Source organism: Calonectris borealis, chromosome 4 (genome assembly GCF_964195595.1).
Source record: "Calonectris borealis chromosome 4, bCalBor7.hap1.2, whole genome shotgun sequence".
In the NCBI taxonomy this organism is placed as follows: domain Eukaryota; kingdom Metazoa; phylum Chordata; class Aves; order Procellariiformes; family Procellariidae; genus Calonectris; species Calonectris borealis.
The window spans coordinates 37,607,073-37,627,028 of record NC_134315.1 but is presented as its reverse complement, the minus strand read 5'-3'; the positions used below and the strand labels follow the sequence as shown (position 1 = coordinate 37,627,028).

The 19,956-nt window shown below is 38.8% G+C and overlaps 1 protein-coding gene across 1 annotated transcript in view; it reads left to right on the top strand.

The window, feature by feature from the left end:
* The window catches only part of WWC2 (WW and C2 domain containing 2), a 102,578-nt gene that overhangs the window by 78,628 nt on the left and 3,994 nt on the right, over positions 1-19,956 (top strand). The window contains exons 13-21 of the mRNA XM_075149287.1: positions 1,646-1,726; positions 1,810-1,896; positions 5,039-5,231; positions 6,878-7,042; positions 7,765-7,886; positions 8,858-9,050; positions 11,005-11,169; positions 13,804-13,896; positions 14,988-15,230. Of these exons, the coding sequence (XP_075005388.1) occupies positions 1,646-1,726; positions 1,810-1,896; positions 5,039-5,231; positions 6,878-7,042; positions 7,765-7,886; positions 8,858-9,050; positions 11,005-11,169; positions 13,804-13,896; positions 14,988-15,230 (1,342 nt within the window). The remainder of the gene's footprint in view (positions 1-1,645; positions 1,727-1,809; positions 1,897-5,038; positions 5,232-6,877; positions 7,043-7,764; positions 7,887-8,857; positions 9,051-11,004; positions 11,170-13,803; positions 13,897-14,987; positions 15,231-19,956) is intronic.

Sequence of the window (19,956 nt, the reverse complement as noted above, 5' to 3'; positions counted from 1 at the left end):
CATGTCTGTCACAAATTAAAAGGTAATAAAATAGATGAGACCAAATAAAAAAGTTGAAATACAAAAGGGATTCCTCCTGAACTGTTAGAGTGGCCATTCAGTCTCATCTTAGGTCATGGATCCGTATTTCATCCTGAAGTCTGAATCCTAGTATTAGTTTCCTCCATGTGTTAAGTTAGACCTAATGCAACTTCTTAGGCTGAAATAAACTCCCATCTATTAAAAACTCAGCCTTCACCTGACTGAGTGGCTGTGACTGTGTATTTTGGTTCAATAACCATTGTTGTCTTTCCATTTTGTTTCAATTCTGAGCCACTGTAATCAACACTTACTGTCTGCTCCAGTTATAAGTCCAGTGTATAGAAATGAACAGACATTGGACCAAAAGCTGTGGATGTTCTGTGGAGCAAGTCTTTAGCTGTCCTCTCCAATGACTGCAAGTGGCAGGATAAGTGGAAAACAGAACAAATTCCTGTCTTCTTCCTGTCCTTACTCAGGAGAAGAGAAAAGATGACAGTTGCATCCCCTAAGCCTATGTAAAAAGGAAACTGTTGTCATTTGTGCAAGCTAAGATTTACAGACACTGGTTATTCCATGATAGCTCCAGGTGTGGGTACTCTTAACTCTCACTGAATAGGAAGTAGTGAAGAGGTAATGAGTGTCTCTGTGTGAGTTGCTTATGTTTAGTAGAAGTGTCTTTATGAGCACTGTGTGTGGAATGACTTACAATTTGTCAGTGTGCTCCTGAAGTACAGTACAGTGATTTCTACTGTATAGACCAGTCCTTTGTATTGAGTAATTTAAGGCAGGGGAGGAAATAAATACACTCTATCAAATTAGCCATCAGCCAGGAAATGAATAGTAAAAAGGAAACCTCTAAATGCAGAGTCTTAAAATAATGCTGTCATGTCTTGATAAGGTGTGGGATGTCTGTGTCATTCTCCACATTTCCTATCTTGACAGTTTCTATCTTGATCTTGTTTATTGATCCCAACAGTCTAGTTTTAAAAATCAATGAAACGCATTAATACCACATCCTCACTCAAACCTCCCAGAAAATGACTGGAAATTATTTTGCCACATTATTTGCCATTGTCTGTAATTCCACTCAACACTAGAGTTGCTCTTCAGCTGGAAGACGTGAGTTCCTTTGGTTCTTTGAATGCTTCTGAAAACAGGCTCAGAGGAGATATGCTTCTTGTTTGCACAGAAACCTCTCTATTTTACAGAGCTCCTGCTTCTCAAATATTCTCCAAAGCAGTACTTCATATCCAGTTTACGTGTGGTCTGATGTTTATTACAAATTTTAATTTCCAATTTTGTATTCAGGAGCTTAAAGAAGTACTAAGTATGTTATAGGAAAATGTCACGAGTTTTTCTCTTGCCAATTAGTCCAGCCTGCTTCAGTAATCAGCCTAAGGCCTTTCCGACTCATTACTGGAGTTGTCAAACTGTTCAGGCAGCGACTGTCCCCAAAACAGGCATTGCTATTGTGTAGGCTCTGAAATTCTCATTTGGAGTGCGTGCTGTAATTAAATCAGCCTGTTCAGGAGAATGTATATACATTCTGTGTATGCATACCTTAATTATTGCTGAAAGCTAACTATAATTTTCCTAAATTTGAGTATTTGCCTGTTTGCCCTAGACCAAATGAAACTGAGGACATTGTATATAGTGAAGATGATGCAACAACTGTAGAGGCTGCCCAGGTACAAATAGGACTCAGGTAAGTGACCAGCAAAGAGAATATTTCTGTTCGTACATAAATGCAAATAGTAAACTTCCCTCATGTTGTCCTTTCTTCAACAGATATGACCACAGCAATTCAAGTTTTGTGATAATCATAGTACGGCTCAGAAATCTTCCAGCGTTTTCTGTCCCCCTTGGCTCTAAAGTGTAAGTCAGTCACTAAGCAGTAGTGTTGAAATATGAGAGTACAATAATAAATTGTACAAATTCTCCAAAGGAATGGATTGATTTACTGCTTAACAGCGCTAAAACATGTATAAAACTTTTCAATCTGTAGTAGTAGTTAGCTTTTACATATTCCAGCAATGCTGCAAGAAAAAGAAGTTATCAGGAAATTCGTATGTTTCACTAAAGTGGAACAAAAAGGATTTTTTAAAATGATGCTTCATTTAGTGTTTTTAAACATTCTGTAGCTTTGCGAGTGCAGAACAGCTATTCTGTAGTTACTAAAAACATTATTTTGACACTTTTCCATTCTTTCAGCTCAGAATGTTGTCCTTTTACATTTAAGTGGCATTTTGATGTAAAATGATGTTAAAATAGTATGTGTCTTTTAAGTGAGCTTTTAAAGGTAAGGAGTAATTTGATAAATTGCAAGTGGGCGAGCACAGCCACATTGAGATACACCTTCCCTAACAACTGCAGCTTGGAGGTCTGTTAAGAATTAGTTCTTTTGTGTTGAATAGGACAGGAAAGATTTAAAAGTAATTACAGTGGAAATCGTATGTAGGAGATGAACAAAAATGCCTGAATAAGGAAATGTTGCCATTGAGATTCTAATCCAAAACTCTCATCTGTACAAATAAGTACAGCTTGCCTTGGCTCCTTGGGGACACTTGTACTTCAGTGAGCTTTTTTACAGGCTGGAAAGCTATCTTAAACTGTTGAGAAGCTTAGTAAGATTAGAGTAGAACATAATCAATCCTTGGAAAATTTGGTTTTCTTGCTGGTTCCCTTCCCCCTGTCCCCCATCAGCTTGAATTTGATTGGCAGATCAATAGGAAGCCACTGAATATGGAAAGGATGTATAGGGGTACAGGCCTTGGTGCTTGTTGGATTTTTCTGTTTCTCATAAAAAACGGTTGTCTACTACCATCCTTCCTTCTCTAACCTCCATCTTTCCCCTGCTGACTTTCCAAGTCTGCTAGCATTTAGCACAAGAATATAGAAAAATTATAGAAGAATAAATTGACACAGCTTAGAGGAAAAATAGATAATGTAGAATATAAAAAGAATGTCAACAAAACGTTCGTTCAGTAAGATAAAGTTAGATCATAGCTGGCATCTTTTTAGGAATTGAAGTATGAAGTTGTAATTAGTAGTCAAGTGTCTTCAGTGCAGAAGTCCAGACCTGCTGCTGCTAAAAAGATTTAATAAAACTAAAGCTACCCGAAACAAGGAGGAAGAAAGGGCAGGATAAAGGAAGGACCTTGCAAATGGCATTTTTTTCTGTCATTTACCATTGTGTGCACGTTTGTATATACTGTACAGATATGTACAATGATAAAAATTGGGTCTGGAAAATGATGCTATAACTGTATTTTCTAGCACGTCAAATTGGATAGATTCGTACTTCATTGAACCTTTACACACAGAGGAATAGATTTGACATGAGGTCTTTCTTATATCTGTTTCCACACTGTTTGTAAAAGCTGTTCACTTGTAGAGTAGGTAGAGCCAGCTGAATACTTACTATTTGTGTCAGGATCATTTTTTCATCAGTTGAGAAGTCAGAGGTTTGTCACAGCAAAATCTGAGGCATTGGTTGACTCTTTAACTTTTTTAATTAAAATGAAAGTAAGTCCTCTTGTAAAACAAAACCAGTGAGCAATTTATCTTTTGCTTCTCTGTTTACCCCTCATTCTGGCCTGATGCCAATAAATTGGCTAAATTATTAAAAGGACGCTCCAATGAACCACCTTTTAAACATACTTTTAATATACTTTATCTTCTATTCCTACCTCTTTTCTAAATGTTTCCCAATTGCTTGATCTATTAAAATGGCTGTTTTCAGTAGACCATGCAAATTGCTCACCTACATTTATGTGAATACAGCAGCAGCATTACTGGAATTAGATTGTACTACCACTTAACTTTGGGATTGGTTTGTCAAAATGCTGGATACCTGCTATTCAGGCTCTACATGCAAACCAAACAACTTAGGTCTTACTTTTTATCCCAAGAAGTATGGCATAATTGGGGAATAAAGGCTATGCCCAAATTCACATACCAAAATCAAATTTCTCACCGACCTAATTTCTTTTGGTTTAATTATTGTAAAACTAAGTTTTTAATAATAATAATAGCACGTACGAAGTCGTTACCAGAAAATATAGCAATAGTACTATAAATTTTGGGAGAACAAGTTTTTTCCAGAATAATTTTCTTTGGCCCACTTTTTCTTCCTGCTTTAGCTAGCTTCATTGCATTCTATTCTACAGTGAATGTCAATTATATTTAAAGCCAATACCAGAAATAGGCTAATGCATAGACACCGAAAAGATGTAAAACAATTACTATGCTCATTCATGTGTATGAGAAGCTGTGCAATAGGTAAATAACATGTACAAATTGCATTAGGCATGTCTTTACTCTATCAAGCTACTACTAAAGCGAGACCTGCAAGTTAGCAAGTATTATCTTTATCCACATGATATCCATTGATATTTGTTCTATAAAAAGAATGTAGCTGCACAGTTATTCCCTGTGCTTAAGTTTAGGCTTGCAAGATGCATTCTTCAAAGTCTCACTTAATATGTTATGAATTGATCTTAAGCAGCTATGGGCCTAGCTATTTTCTTCCTCATTTTCCTTAGTTTTCTGGTTTCCTTGTAGGTTTTGTTTTGTTTGTTCCTTTAAAAAATTAAAAGACGTCACTGCTTTTCAGTGCTGCTCACATCGTTCTAAGAGTTTAATTTTTACATCCACCCAAATTTTTCTCATTTTTTTAATTAACGTTAAGATCATGTTTCCTCCCGTCTGTGACATGATCCTCAGTTTTCACAGTACTTAACCGGTACTGTGATAAACTTGGATAGAGACAGAAATAGCTACCTCTCTTGCTACTACCTTACCAGGCATAGAAATTCCTTTTTGGGAAATGTTTGTGCAGGGGACAGGAGGAGTTTCTCACTCCTCTTTTTCACCTCTTTTCCATTCCACGTCTGATTTGTTGCTGTTTCATTTTTCTTGCTATGCAGTCCTTCAGTCGATGGGGTCAACTTCTATCACGCGTCACCAGCAAGTGCTAGTTTAAATACAGGTAAAGATTTTGTTTTGTTTCCGGCAGGTATATTAGAGTAGCAGTACTTCCATCCTCAACTGATATCAGCTGTCTGTTCCGCACAAAAGTTCATCCTGCCATGGAAACCATTTTATTCAACGAGATATTCAGAGTAGCCATTTCCCAAGTAACACTGCTACAGAAGACGCTGAGAGTAGATGTTTGTGCTGTCAGTAGAAGTCGTCGGGAAGAATGCTTGGTATGCAGTTTTATTTCTGGCTTTTTTTGGCATGCATTTGTTTATAATGTCCCCTCTTATTCTGATGGTCAAGGCTGCTAAAATTCCACAGTACTTGGAGACAAACTCTGAAGCATAACTTGGTTGTTGCTATAGTACTTAAAATACTACCTTGCTCTGAAATTCCTGATACAGAATCTAATCCTGGATGGAAGTTTTAGGAGGTGTTTTGGTAATTCTAACACTGCATTACCTTAACCCTTTAATTACAGATTGATACCCATCTTTGCAGTTTTATACATAAAGAAACCCATTGCAGCATTACTCTAACACTAGATTTTAAAGTAAAAGCTTTATAAGAGCCACAGTATGTCCAAAAAAAAAGCAAACCCTCATTGTCACAACTTGTCACAAAGAACAAACTAAATTACATTTTTGCACGTTGCTGTAGATTAGATGATTTAGTCTCTAGACTAAAGTAGTTTCTATCTCTAGAAATAATAAAAAGGCATGACATTCATAGACCAGCCTATTAAAAACTGGCACTTTTTAAATTTTGTTGTTAATTGTGGTCATCACCTAATTAGTGATGCTTCATTTACTTTCAGATTGCTTTTGCGTGGTCTGGTACAACACAGACAACGCAGTTTAGTTTTTCACCATGAGCCTGACGTAGTAGTACAGCGAGATTTTTAGTTACAGCACACTGAAGAGATGCTGAATCTGGTGGGGTTCATCAGCCCTGACTACTGGGAACAGCCTCTCACTTTCAAAAATGTAGACGTTAACTTAATTCCTGGGGAATGTGTTGGCCTTTTTCAGTATGTAAGAGGTTTCCACTCAGGTAAGGTAAGGGCAGCAGAACAAAAATGCAACAGAATGCAGGATACAAAGGTGAAGAAAAAAACCCAACAACAACAAAAAAAACCACCAAAGGCATAAAGGTTAATCACAAGATCAAAAGAAAGAGTTGGGAGTACCACCCCCAGCAGAAAGCCCTGGGCAACATGACCAGAGTCTTGGCAAGAGTTACGTATGCAGCCCAGTAGCTGTGAAGATGATTTGCTTTGCCAAAGAACAGAGGATTTTAATCTCCAAGGCACAGCCCAAACACGAGTACTTCATAAGTTTTCCCAGAGTGCCAACTCAGTGGATGTCAGTGCTTGTCCCAATGAAAGGGTTTCTTCTACTGTCTTTTCATCTGCTTCTTCACTGGTTAGAGCAAACAAGGTCATCCGTTATTGTTTGCCGTATTGATGATTTTTGTGGTGGAACAACTGAAAAATTGATTGAAACTTGCTGCTCCATGAGTTGATGCTGCAGGTTTCATTGACACAGATTTTCATTATTGAATGCTATAGAAAGCAGACATGTGCATTACAGTGATATAGAGGGTTTTGTGTGTGTGCGTGTGGGGAGAAATTTTGCAGACTGAAGTAAAAGATGGCAGAATGGACAATATGAAGGACCTTGCCATCTACTTCTATTTGTTTATTTTAACTAGAAGTGGAGGGAAATAGAAAATTGTAAGGTTAAAAAGGGAATTAAGATTCATGTCAAATTTGTGCTGCCTATTTTACATGATAAATACTGTAGAATTCATTTTCAGCTGTCTTGCAGAAAAAAAAAAATTAAACAATTTTCTTCTCCTTTCTTATTTTGCGCAGGCTGGGACTCAGATCAGTCTGGCAGATTTATCATTTTCTGATGAGACTTGTACTCTGTGGTACAACCTGTTGCCTCGCAAGCAAATTCCTGGCAAAAAAAAAAAGCAACAAAATGAAGAATCCGTGTTTCTGTTAAGCAAGCAGTCATCGGACTCGTTGGACTTGGTAAGCAACTTGCTTGCTTGAATATGTGAATTGTCCTCCCTTGAAGGTCCAAGGCCCTGTTGTCTTGCAGGCACTTTTGTCTATAGTGACTTTGTGCGCGAGTAGGTCCTATATGGGGTTTCAGACTTGTTAGCAAGTGTGGATAGGGCTGATGCTTCTTAGTGGGATACAAAATTGCACCCCAATTTGAAACACTTCAGCTGTGTTTCATTTTAAAAAGAATGTTACTGAAGAGCTTCCTTAAGTTTACCATTGATTTTCATATGCACCCATTAAAAATTGCTATTTATTAATTATATGAATTTGCATACTTAAAGCCATGCAAAACACATGCTAGTTCTTCTGGTTAAATAAGCTTTTCTGCTTTAATACCTCCTTAAGAGAACTATGTTAAAAAACGTAACTTTTAAGAACAACCTTTTTTTACCTAGGGATATTACAAGTATGAGAGGGAGAGAGATGAAATATTGAAGGATGACAGGAGCATATTTGATTGCATTATCGTTTTACATACAACCTATTTTTGATTGAGATTTACTCTATAAAAACAATCAGTGCGCTACACACTGACAATTCAAACCCCTTATACTTGTGATTTGAGTCATGTTTTTGCTGGTATCAGGGAGCAGCAGGGTAATGCAGCTCTTGTAAGGGTTGTCATTTTTTTACCTGTGTTATGTATCACTCAATTCTGGTTTCATCTTCTCTTTCCTTGTGAGCAGGATGCTGTGTCAGCTCTGCTGGAGAGGACATCTGCTGAGCTGGAAGCAGTAGAACAAGAGCTGGCTGAAGACGAGGAGGAGGAGGAGGAGGAACAGGAGCAAAGAGGCTCTGAGGAAGACTGGTAAAGCCACTTTTCCTCCCTCACTGTTCATGTCTGAATGATTCTGCTCGTTCCTCTTATTCTTAGACAAATGAAAGGGCTGTACTTTTGAAGGAGATCACAGAATCATAGAGTGGTTTGGGCTGGAAGGGACCTTTAAAGATTATCTAGTCCAGCCCCCCTGCTGTGGGCAGGGACATCTTCAACTAGATCAGTGATGGGGCACCCACGATTTCTCTGGCTACCTGTTGCAGTGTCTCACAACCACTGGAATTGGGGTAAAGTCTCGTTCTCTTGTGTGGTCAATTCATTCACCTTTTAGGTTTACGGTGCCTTGGCTGCTCTGTTAACTCCTATTGCTGATGCTCCTCCATTCCATGTACATCTTCCTGTGAAACCACTTGGAGAGTTTAAGCCACTGGAGGTGTACTAAAATGTCTCATATCAAATATTGGTTGCATTAACTATAATAAGCAACTAACGGGATTTGAAAGGAGGGCTGCTGGCTGACAAGTCAGTGTGTGTGTGCTTCCATTGATGGTCTTGTTTTTGAAGAAGTTGTGAGCTTTCCCAAGAAACAAATTCCGTGCTAAATTGCTATGTTGAGTTCTGTTCCTGTGCAATTTCTTAGCTGCAGTGTAGAAATAAATACATGCTGTATTGTGGGGAAGGGGAGACACCACTCATTTGTTTTATAAATTTATTGCAACCAACGTCCTTCAACATTATCAACACACAGCTATTGAATGTAGTGCAGTGTTGTCATAATGATCTTGAAGGTGAACTGTAGTAGAGCTTGCTGGGTTTTATTGGAGCATGTAATGAAATTTGCCTTCATGTGAACTTAATGGAAGCATTTGGGTGATACTCTTGTTTCCCCTGTCAGAAGAATGCATACATTATACATGAGTGAAGGCCTAAGCCTTCTGATACCTTTCTCTGTTGGGCTTTTTCAGTCTGAGAATAAGCCTGGGCTACTTCTGTTCATACAGGTTAGAAATACTCGCAGAAGCCTCTGATGAAATTGTGGATGAAGAGGAAGATGGCATTAAGCTGGCAGTAGAAGGCAGCTGTACTGATGACATGGGGTTACTCACTGATGCACCAGAAACAAACGAAGACAAGGACAGAGAGAACAGTGATGAGGCCCATGAAAACCAGCAAGCTGCTGTAATACTAACACTGGTGAGTATCTTAAAATACACGTTCCTTATTGTGTCTCAAGATCTATTTCTGAGCAGTTAATGTAGAAGTCTGCTGCATCTGAGCATTTACAATCTGATGTAGCCTTTGCTGTAGCACTTGTCGGTATGTGCTTTTAACGAAACTGGAGCGGTCAGTTCTGAACTATGAAGAGGGCGTTTAACAGACACGCTAGGCAGAACTTATAAGACAAAGGCAATTAACTAAAAATGTCTATCTTCACTTTTTTTGTTGCATAGGGAGAATATTCAAAATACAAGTGCAGTTCAGTAGCTTCAACTTGTGTATATTTAAAATATTTCTGCACATCTGTTTCATTGTTTCCTTTTTTTTTTTATTTTTTCTGATTCATCTGGTAAACAGCGGGAAGGACAGAACAGGGGTCAAGATCTTTAAACCAGTAAGGGGATTTCCTTATTTCTTCCCTTTATTTTAGGGTGTGAAATACAAAAACTGGCTTAGCAGAGAAGAGGAGGAAAAATTAATGAACAGAAAATTCCAAAATGTGTATGAAACTACATACTATTGAACTACCCCCACACTGCACATAACAAATTCTAATTTGTTCTTGTTAACTGTTCACTTTAAATTATATTCCACCTTTCTGAAAGCACTTTTAGTAAATTTTTAGTAAATTTACTATCACTGATGTGGTAGCACAAACTGTAGAAATAAAATTTTTAGAACACCTTTCTGCATCTTAATGAAAACACTGTTGCATGTGTTAAACCCACAGGTTCTGTAAAATAGCAAAGGTAAAAAGGCAAAGAATGACATCTCGTTCCTTCAAGTTTGTGACAATACAAAAGTTCAACACCTCAGTGGATTTGCTGGAAATTGTAATTAACTTCCAATTAATGTGGCAAGATGCCAAATGAGCTAAGGCCATGGTATTAAAAGGACTGACAGTCTGCTGGGTAGCAAGCAAATATAGATCAAAGCCCTAACTCGGCAAGGGGAGACATCAAGGACAACATCTGAAGGTTAGGCACGCACACAAGTCTGTTGCTAAGCCCGGGCTGGACGGACCTGGACAATGAGAGAAAGACGTAGCACACCTCATTGTAAAGCCAGCCACAGTATAGATCTTCGTGTGCCAGATCCTCTCAGGGTTGCAGTTTAGGTTATTGTATTTATCACATGCACCTTGAAAACCACAAACCTCATTAAATCAACCCAAGTTGAAGAAAATGCCCCAGTGCACATCAGTAACATGAGATGTGCCAGCTGCTGCAGTGCTGCTTCTAGCCGGGCTGTCAAGATGATTGCTGCATGTAAGCACAGGCTGCGCCACCTACGGGGATGTTGGCACCTGAGGCTCCCCGTGGCACATGTGGGGCAACTGCAGGAGGCAGCAGGCCCTTCTGAGGGACATCAGCTAGCAGGGTCTTTTCCCTGGATTCACAAGGCTGGTGCAGCTCTGCAGATTGCCATAAAGCAGCGCCACTGCTGGAGTTTGGGGGACATGCAACAGTGGGCAGTGTAACTTTCCCAGCTGCCCCTTTCCGTGCAGAGGTGCATAGGCACCATCTCTAGCATGGCAGAAGCTTGCTGTTCTGCAAATGCAGAACAAAAGAAATATAAATATAAATGCGCAATAATAATAATGGCTGCAAATGGCAAAGCAAAACACTTGTTGCGCCATGGTTGCATCAGACCTTCTGCAGGGCAGCAAAGGCCTTTCTGTAAAAGCTTTGGTTTTACTGGATACAAAGAGTACCTTCAAAGACTTCCCACACGCTGTTAAGCATTTTGGGAATTTTGTGTTTCTTTACTTAGCATAACTTCTCTGTATATGCAAGATGCTTTTTGCTGCTGGTCTTTTTCCATCCGCCACAAGGTAATAAGAATGCTTGTAAAATCTAAAGGCACAAAAACTATGTAGTGGCATGTGTCTGGATATAGTAGTTCTTAAAAACTAAATTTCTTTTCATAGGTTGATAAAGAGACTAACACTGAGGAATCGGTTAACGAGAACGCAATAGTCCGACCCAAGGACAGAGCCAGCTGGAGCTCAAGACAGCGTCCTTTTGTCAGGAACAGCATGATAGTGCGCTCACAAACCTTCTCTCCAGGCGAGCGGAACCAATACATCTGTAGGGTAAGAGGAGAAACACTTGGAATGAAGAGCTATTAACGAAAGAGTCATTTAACTTCTTGGGAATGATGCATTAATGACAGTGAGTCATGTACCAATTTTCCCTGCAAGAGGCAGAGCCTGGGCTTTCTCTAGGTTCTTTCTTTCCCTAACTGACCTGATGTATAGTAGAATTGACTTTCAGCAGAGTTGCATACTCTTGCAAAACACCTTTACTAGGGCAAAAATACATCCCATTGGAGAGAAGTAACACAGATTCCTGTGCTGGCTGGCTGCAAAAAGTGTGTTTCACTGCACGTCAGCAACTACAGCTCTCACACAGCAAAATAATTCGTTAAAACGTAGAATAGAGTTCACTGTAAACTGCCATTGCATTACCGTATTTTAATAATGTAACCATTTAAGGGTAACAGTGTGGAAAGAGCTCAGTCATCAATTTTAAATCTCACTTTGTATCTCAACTGGTTTTAAACCTGGGCAGCCCAAATCCTGCTGTAATTACATCTTTGAAAGATGTGCGAGCGCTGCCTAGGGGCTGAGTTTTAAACATGGCTTTGGCAACAAATTTCTCCAGTCTCTCTAGATCTACGGTAGCATCGAAAAAAAAGATTTACATTATCAGCCCTGTTGCTGCTAAACGTAACTGTGAAAGTCATGTGTTTAAAGACTTAAGCATGGATTACCAGCTCTATAGATTTTAATTACAGACACCCTAGAAAAGGCAGTTTGTTTTTGATCTTTAGTTTCTACAGATTACTCACACAAGTATGACTTTTTTAAAAAAAAAAAAAACTTATGCTTTAATTCTTCTCCAGTTCAGTTAGAGATGGTTGCCTTAATCATTTGGGAACATTAAAGTTGATCGCTTCTCTGTGATTATCATTGGCTTAAAAAAAAAAAACCAATGGTCACTATCTACATACTTAAATAACTATTCCATATACCCTCCAGAATGAAACACAGTAGATCGTTTTGTAACAATCTTTACATAATTTGGACAGATTATTGGCTGAATTCAGAACCTAGCCTTCATCTTAATTCCTGTACGCTGGAAATTAGTTGTATTGGCAAAAAAATGTAGCCTTAGCTTACTGTGTGTGGAGGTCTTCGAGAGGAAGTATCACTAGTTGCTCTGATAGTTTAGTTAGTATAAACTCCTGAGGTTTTTGCATCTGGAAAAGTATTGGACTTTTGTAGCTTTGAACATTGCTACGTACGTGCTGCCAGAAGCCAGAATCTAAAAAAACATAACCTGAATAAACCATTCTCTTTCTCATTGTGTACAGTATTTCCTGGAAGCAAAGTAGCCTAGGAAAAACCCATGTTTGCACAGATGAGTATTTTGCAGCTTCAGAAACACTTGTAGTCCACTGTCGGGGCTGAAGAGTGGGCACTGTAGCTGCATCCGAGTCCACGGAGAGGGCTGAACAACTCGGGTCTCCCCAGTCCTAGCCCCCAGCTTGCCTCCCCGGCCCCTCCCCATGTGTTGGATATGCTCTGGCTAACTGCCAGCTGCTCTCTTTTCAGAAGAGATGGCCTAGCTTTAAGAAAGCACCTACTGTCGTACGACGTTATGGGAAACAAAGATTCTTGAGGCCTGAAGGACAGACCCAAAGCCTGTTGGTGCCTTTGAAAATATCCTTTGAAAAGTGCTTAAAGCACATCAGTGATGATAGCCACCTGTGCCTATCCAGGGGTGAGTTCCCAGTAGTGGCTCCATGGTGAAAAGACAGATTTGTCTCGAGAGGTGTATTCATATTGCAAGAGGTGATGTTTCTCACCCCCAACTCCTGGTCAGCCCTGTGCTGTAGGGCTCTGGCTTTGGTTATTGAAATGTTAGAATAGCGATTCTTTTTGTCTGTCCTTTTCTGAAGAGGTGTAATAAATATCCTGCAGATAGATGCTTCTGTTTTCTTTGAAGGTTACTACCACGCATGCTGATGCATCTAGCAATCAGTCTGCACTGATGTATGTGGAACTAATGCTATAATTAAGAAGAAACTACTGCCGAGCTGTGGTGCATATTTCTGAGAAGCAGGAAGTGCTTCTGAAGGAAGCTGTAGGCACACCTATGCTTGTTACAAATAATAATAATACAAAAATACCATTGGTTGGACAGGTGCATGTCTACAGTAATTTACCTTCCCTGCAGTAAATTTGTTAAAAGCCTGCCCCAGTAAATGACATCCATAGTTTATAATCTGCAATCATATAAAAGCCAGACAGTGATTTAGCAGTACTTAATAATAACCATAGTTAATCTTTCTTGCATTCTGAAGAGTCTACTTACTATTCGTTCGGTAAGATCAATAATGCCTCATCCCTGGAAACATTCAAGGTCAGGCTGGACGGGGGTCTGAGCAACCTGATGTAGTTGAAGATGCCCCTGCCCATGGCAGTGGGGTTGGACTAGATGACCTTTAAAGGTCCCTTCCAACCCAAACTATTCTATGATTCTATGAATGGTTGTCTTGGTTTAGAAATAGAATTTTAGATTAGACACTTATTCTAGTTGAAAAAGTTTTTACTTTATACTAAGAACGTATATCAACACTGAGGTTTTCTGACTGGTTATATCAATACAGATGTATTTGTATATGAAGATGCTTTATATCTCTGTTATGTACATTTTGACAGTTGAATCGAAGTGACAGCGACAGCTCAACACTAGCCAAAAAGTCTCTCTTTGTGAGAAATGCCACAGAACGGCGGAGCCTAAGAGTTAAACGGGTATGTGCTGTTACCTGGACATGGTTTAAAACAAAGTATGGGGAGAGAAGGAATAACAAACAACTTAAACCATATGCTTTATTTCAAGTATTTCAGCGAAGCAGTGCATGTACCACATGTAGTCCTGTAGTTTCAGGTTGAAATCTCAACACAGTGGTCTCAGTCCTACACCTTCCCCCACCGACAAAGTTTTCAGTTGTTCTAGTTGTGGCTGAAGCCAGCAGCAAGACACTGGTGCTCAGCATCGTGGCATTTACTGTTGAACTTTAGCTTGTTACTGTCAAAGGGGTCTGGTTTAAAGAATCCAAATACTACAAAGTGACCCAAGGTGGCTTACGCTGCACAAAAATCAACACCAGCAACATATATCTTGAGCAAATTTTGGTGGAAATTTCAAGGATTCAGATGTCCTTTTAAAGGGGATTTACTCTTCTCCAGGAGTGTTTGAGTAGCAAAAGGATTGAAGGACAAGAGTAAGATTGTATTTCTCTTGCATGGAGTTCATTCTTAAGTTGGGAGAGTTGTATTTTAATCTTGATTGTAACTAAAAAAACACTTCTGCAGAAGGGTTGTTACCAGCTAGCAGGATTATATTTGGCGTAAGAAAGACATACTGAATCGTCTGGGATGGCTTCTCCTGCCCGACTTATTCATGCGAAAATGCACAGTGAAAGGACAGTAAATGATGTGAAATACACTAAGGAAATGCATGTTTACAGAGTTCATAACATTACGTGTTTGCTTAGGCCTTGAAAAAGCATATGTTTATAAAAATAAATAATGTAGTTGAAATCTATGAGGAAGTCTGTGTAGCGTGGCTGTGTTACCCTGGGGATCAGAACGGGTTTTTTGGTTTTAACCTGTAAATATATCATTGTACACCTGATTGAAGAAACTTTTGCATTTGTTTTTAGCTAGTGACTGAAGAAAAATTCCAGAATAGATGAATTTTTGGACTTGGATCTCATCATAGCAACTTTCTGCTAAAGAAAAACAAAAAATACTTGAGCTTTTCTGACTGTATTATGTCAAACCCTACACTAGCCTCCCTAGATATTAATTTTTATTGTTCTGTCTCCCAAATGATTCAGCCTGTTTGCCAACCAATCATGCGAAGAGCTACGCAAGAGTGCCCCATACGCACTTCCCTTGACTTGGAGCTGGACCTCCAGGCATCACGCACAAGACAGAATCGTCTGAATGATGAGCTTCAGGCCTTGCGGGATCTTAAACAAAAGCTTGAGGAAATGAAAGGTAGAGGAGAGACAGACCTTCCCCTGTGTGTGCTAGAGGATGAACGATTCCAGAAACTCTTGAAACAAGCTGAAAAACAGGTATGAGCAGCATACAGATATTGTGTGAATGAATACCCTTATGCCCCTATCTTTTCTATAAATTCGTTAAAGAATTCGGTCTATCATGTTAAAGATTTTTACAGAAGCTCACATTTGACTACACCTCTGAATTACATAGGGTAAACGATATTTCTTCATTAGTCAATACTACAGCATTAAACCTAGAATTTGGGGTAGTATTTTTCTGGTGCCCTCTAGATACTTCAGTAATTCAGAGTAGAAACTCTATTATTTGCAGTAATAGTTGTGATTGGTAAAATAGCACTTACGTAAAGGTTAATTGAAAATTCTCATGTTCCAGCCGTACTTCTACAGACATGCATATGCTTTTTGTCCTTCAGCATCAGTTGATTTGCAGTCTTTTGCAGACTTTTTACAGAACTTGTAGCCAAAAGATCTTTGTAGGAGGTAGAGAGAGGCAATGACCATTACTTATAGCAGTAGGGGCATGTGGGAAAGGCAGTACTTCCGCTGTGGCTTATTTCCTTATGCGGGACATAATTGTTCTAGTTTTGGCGAAGAAAAGCCAAATTCTGTTCTCTATGTGATGGTCTCTAAAACAATACAAGTATATATTCAGTGTCTCCAAACTGCTATAAGGTAAGATGGGATGCCCTCATGTGGATAAAAGGCAAGAAACAGGATGGGAGGAGTGAGAGGCGACAGTGGCAATCTGGAACGTGGAAAATTCCGACAAGATGCATGAATAAGTTGGATGTTGTGGGGTTTTTGTTTTGTTTTGGGGCGGTTGTTGGTTTTTGGTTTTTTTTAAATTGTGAGGGTGATCATACACTGGAATAGGGGCCCAGCCTCCACCGCTGGAGATATTCAGAACCTAACTGGACAAGACCTTGAGTACCCAGCTCTAGCTTCACGTGCTCTGAGCAGAAGGTTGGAGTAGGTGCCCTCTGGAGCCCCCTTCCCATCTATGTCAGTCAACGTACATCAGTTTTCGATGAGGGGAGGTTGCTAATGGCGTCCAGGAGGGATTTGTACTCTTCAGCTGTTTATGGTTGATAGAGATGAGTGTTTTGATGACACCAAGTTATTCAGAGTCGTAAAAATGGAAAGCAATTTTAACAAGGTGCAGAGGACCTCCTAATATGTACGCAACAGTTGTTTGGGGTTTTTTGTTTTGTTTTTAAAAAAAGCTAAATGTCAGTAAATAGCCTTGTATAGAGGAGGGAAGAGATAATCCTCATATTTACATATACAAATCTGAGCTCTGAATTAGATGTTTACTCTGGATATAAAAAACAAAAACATCAGCAAAAACATCACAGCACTCAGCAGATGTCAAAAAGCAAATAAGACAGGAATTACTAAGAAAAGAAATTGGAAGAAAACAAAACATTTTTTTATGATATAAATACATGTTATGCCTGTAACTTAAACATTCTCCAGTTCTGGTTCCCTTTCTCAAAGCGGATAATGAAACTACAGATGGTTGACAAGGATGGGCGAAGGAGGAAACAGCTTCCATGTTAGGAGTGGCTAAGTAGCTACAACTGAAGTCTATAAAATTATGAGTGAGGTGGAGGAGAGCAATTAATCATTGTCTTTTACAATACAGGAAGTAGGGAATTGAAGAGGTGGCAGTTTAAATGCAAGCAACCGTAGCACAACATTTAGAAACCGTAAAAATGTTTTCCACAGAACATTGTGAGTGCTACAAGTTTGCATAGGTTCAAAAAGCAGTTAGATACATTCATGGAAGAAAAAAATCCATCAGAAGTCATTAACCATAATAATACCACCTACTTCAAGAAGTCCTTGACCATCTGATAGCTTAGGAAACAAAACTTTTTCCCAATATGTTCTCTCAGCTCTATGTTTACGCCCTGTTCTGTTCTCTCTGTCTTCCTGTCTCTCTTTCCTTGGCATCTGCTGTTGGCTATAGATAGTGGAGTTCTAAAATAGCTATAAAATACTAGCAGAGTTTAGGCTGAGCATTGACAAGTGTGTTGAAAAACCCTTAGGCAAAATGGGATAAGACAGCACAACGTTTAAACATCACACAGTGTAACTGTGTGGTGTTTTAGCATGCAAATTCATCGTATGAATTTGATCTTTCTAAGTTTTAACCCATAAAAATAGTGGCTTATATAAAAGAAGCATAGCTAAATTTATTTAGAAGTTCATAGTTTATATCTAATGCTGGATGCAGGATAAAAATGTTTATTTAATTTAAAACTACTCCCACTCTAAAGCTATTCCCACTAGAATAGAGTATGCCTCTGCAACATTTCATATTATAAATCCTTTGGATTTGTGCTTTCTTATTTCAGTTGGCTCTTTCAAGGCAGCAGATAGGTTTGTCATACTTTGTATCTCTGGTATCAGTGTTCAACACCATGGCACACACTGCAATGAGGAATAAGGGTAATAATACACATTCCTAAAATATATGCAGGCTGCGGCACAGCATTTAAGTCCTTCTTTCCAAGCTAAAAGTCAGAACAATGATCACAGCCACTCCACCTCTTTGAAGAGGGCTTACAAAGTTTCTAGAAATATTTTTACCCTTAAAATCATTGCAGCCTTCCCCTGTGGAGCAAAACAACCCTGAGAATGCTGTACTCTGCTGTCACTGTTTCCTCTTGGGTTAGCAAAACACAGCAGCCTAGAGAACATTGTCATAGATTATTTTTTAGGTCCTGCAGGCATTATAATGGCACAGACTAATGCAGCAGCTGGAAATGCCAGAGAAATTGAGAGAGTCTCAAGTGAAAAATGAAACCGCAGATGTGGGGGATGTTGAAAATCAGTGGCTGCTTGCAGTTACTCTGCTTGAAGCCAAATACACAGACTCCATACCTTCCCTCCCCTTCCTACTACACCTTCCTAAGTACAGCAGGTACGTAAAGCCCACTAATACCTGCAGATCAGAAAACAGTAGGCGATTCTGTGCACCAGAAGCATTTTCTCTTGTTTAGATTGCATTTTTGTGAGAAATCATGCAGTATTTCAAAGTTGGAGTCTTAAATCCTCATACAAGTAAGTTTTCAGACACCTGCTGTCATCTGAAGTACTTCCTCTTTGTGTATGTCCAAAAAAGATTCCTGGGAATATCTGTAAAGACCTTCTTTATTTCTTTTCAGTACATCATCTGTGTAGAGGTAGTCTGTAACTATGTCATTAATACCACAAATACGTCCTTGTTCAGTGTTTTGGCGTTTAGATTCACTTCTATTCTTCTATACAAAAACTGCTGAAGAATAAGACAGGAATTAGTGTTTCACCTTTAATTTTGGTAGTGTTTCTTCTTTATCTCACACTTAAGCTAAGCACAGATACAGAGACTCCTATCTGGCACTTATTTTTGGCAGATAAGTGCCAGATTTTTGGCACTTACTGAATGTATGGCCAGTGTATTAGTGTGCTTTTCTGTATTTTATATAGATGGAGGATTCACTATCTTTATAAATCACTCGAGAAACATGATGTAAATATAAACCTTAGAACCATACTCTTAGAAACATTGGGCTGAAATCAAAGTTTCTCTGAGAGCATCCTGAAAAAATAAAATTATTAAAAAAATGAAAAAGGAATACGTGGTAATAGTATTAAAACAAAGAAGTCATCTATGCTGCTAATTTGAAATGCAGCAGTCACAAGAATCTTGTGTATAGTTAGGGAAAAGATAAAATTAGAAAATTTTGAAATATTGTATGTTTAGTGCTTTGATGATAAATATTAACTAGGGGAGTTGATAAAACATATGGCCAGTGACATATCTAAAACTAATTAATACACTACCAGTTGTAGATTGCAAATTTATGTTCACTAACTAATAACAAAAACAATATTTATAGGTTAATTTCATTTTAAAATCATAGCTAATTTGGAGTTGGGGACTGAAGAAGTTAACAGCAGTACAAGCTGACTGGATTTTGAGTGAGTTTTTGAAAGGGTGGTGCTCTTTCATGTAAAACGCTTTCACAGTGTGTTTCAACAGACAGAGGGTACCACTATTCTGCTGTGAATAGATTTCTATAAATACCCAGTATGAAACTGATAGTATGGACTAACTTTTTTGAATTAGTTGGTTTTGTTGTTTGGGAGTCTACTGGGTTAAATTCAGAACTGGAGACGTGAACTCCTAAGTTGCAAACTAACTTTGAAGATCGCTGTTTCTGGCTTGGGTGTGTGTTTTAATTTGAGGTAACAGAACAGCATTTTCAAGTCTGAGTCCCTAAAGTTAAGCATCAAAAATTAAGCTTAAAGAACTTTAACAATTGTTTAAGAACGCGAACTGCTGCTATTAAATTTTGATGGCTGGCAAAATTCAAAATGCAGTAAATAACATTTGTCTGACAGTCCCTGCAGTCTAGAAATGAAGCTAGGTGCACGCACAAAGTGTCATTGCCCATGCCATGTACCCCACACATGATGGGGGTGTTAATGTATGTTATGGGACTCATCTGCATACGAACGGTGGCTATTCGTCTAAGAAATCCAGGTGACTGCCCACCTAGAAAGAGCTGCTGTTCAAATTATTGGGCATTCAGAAACCCTTGATAAAGTTTTTTTAAAAAACAAAAGACAACTGTTAACAGCAGTCTATCGCCGAAATGGTGGATGGTACAGCTGCGATCGTCCTGTTGATGTGTCCGTGCTTGGTAAAGATGTATGTAATAGAGCCAGCAATACTGAGGTACAGAAATACTGTAACTTACTGGGGGCTATGTGGCTGCTCAACAAT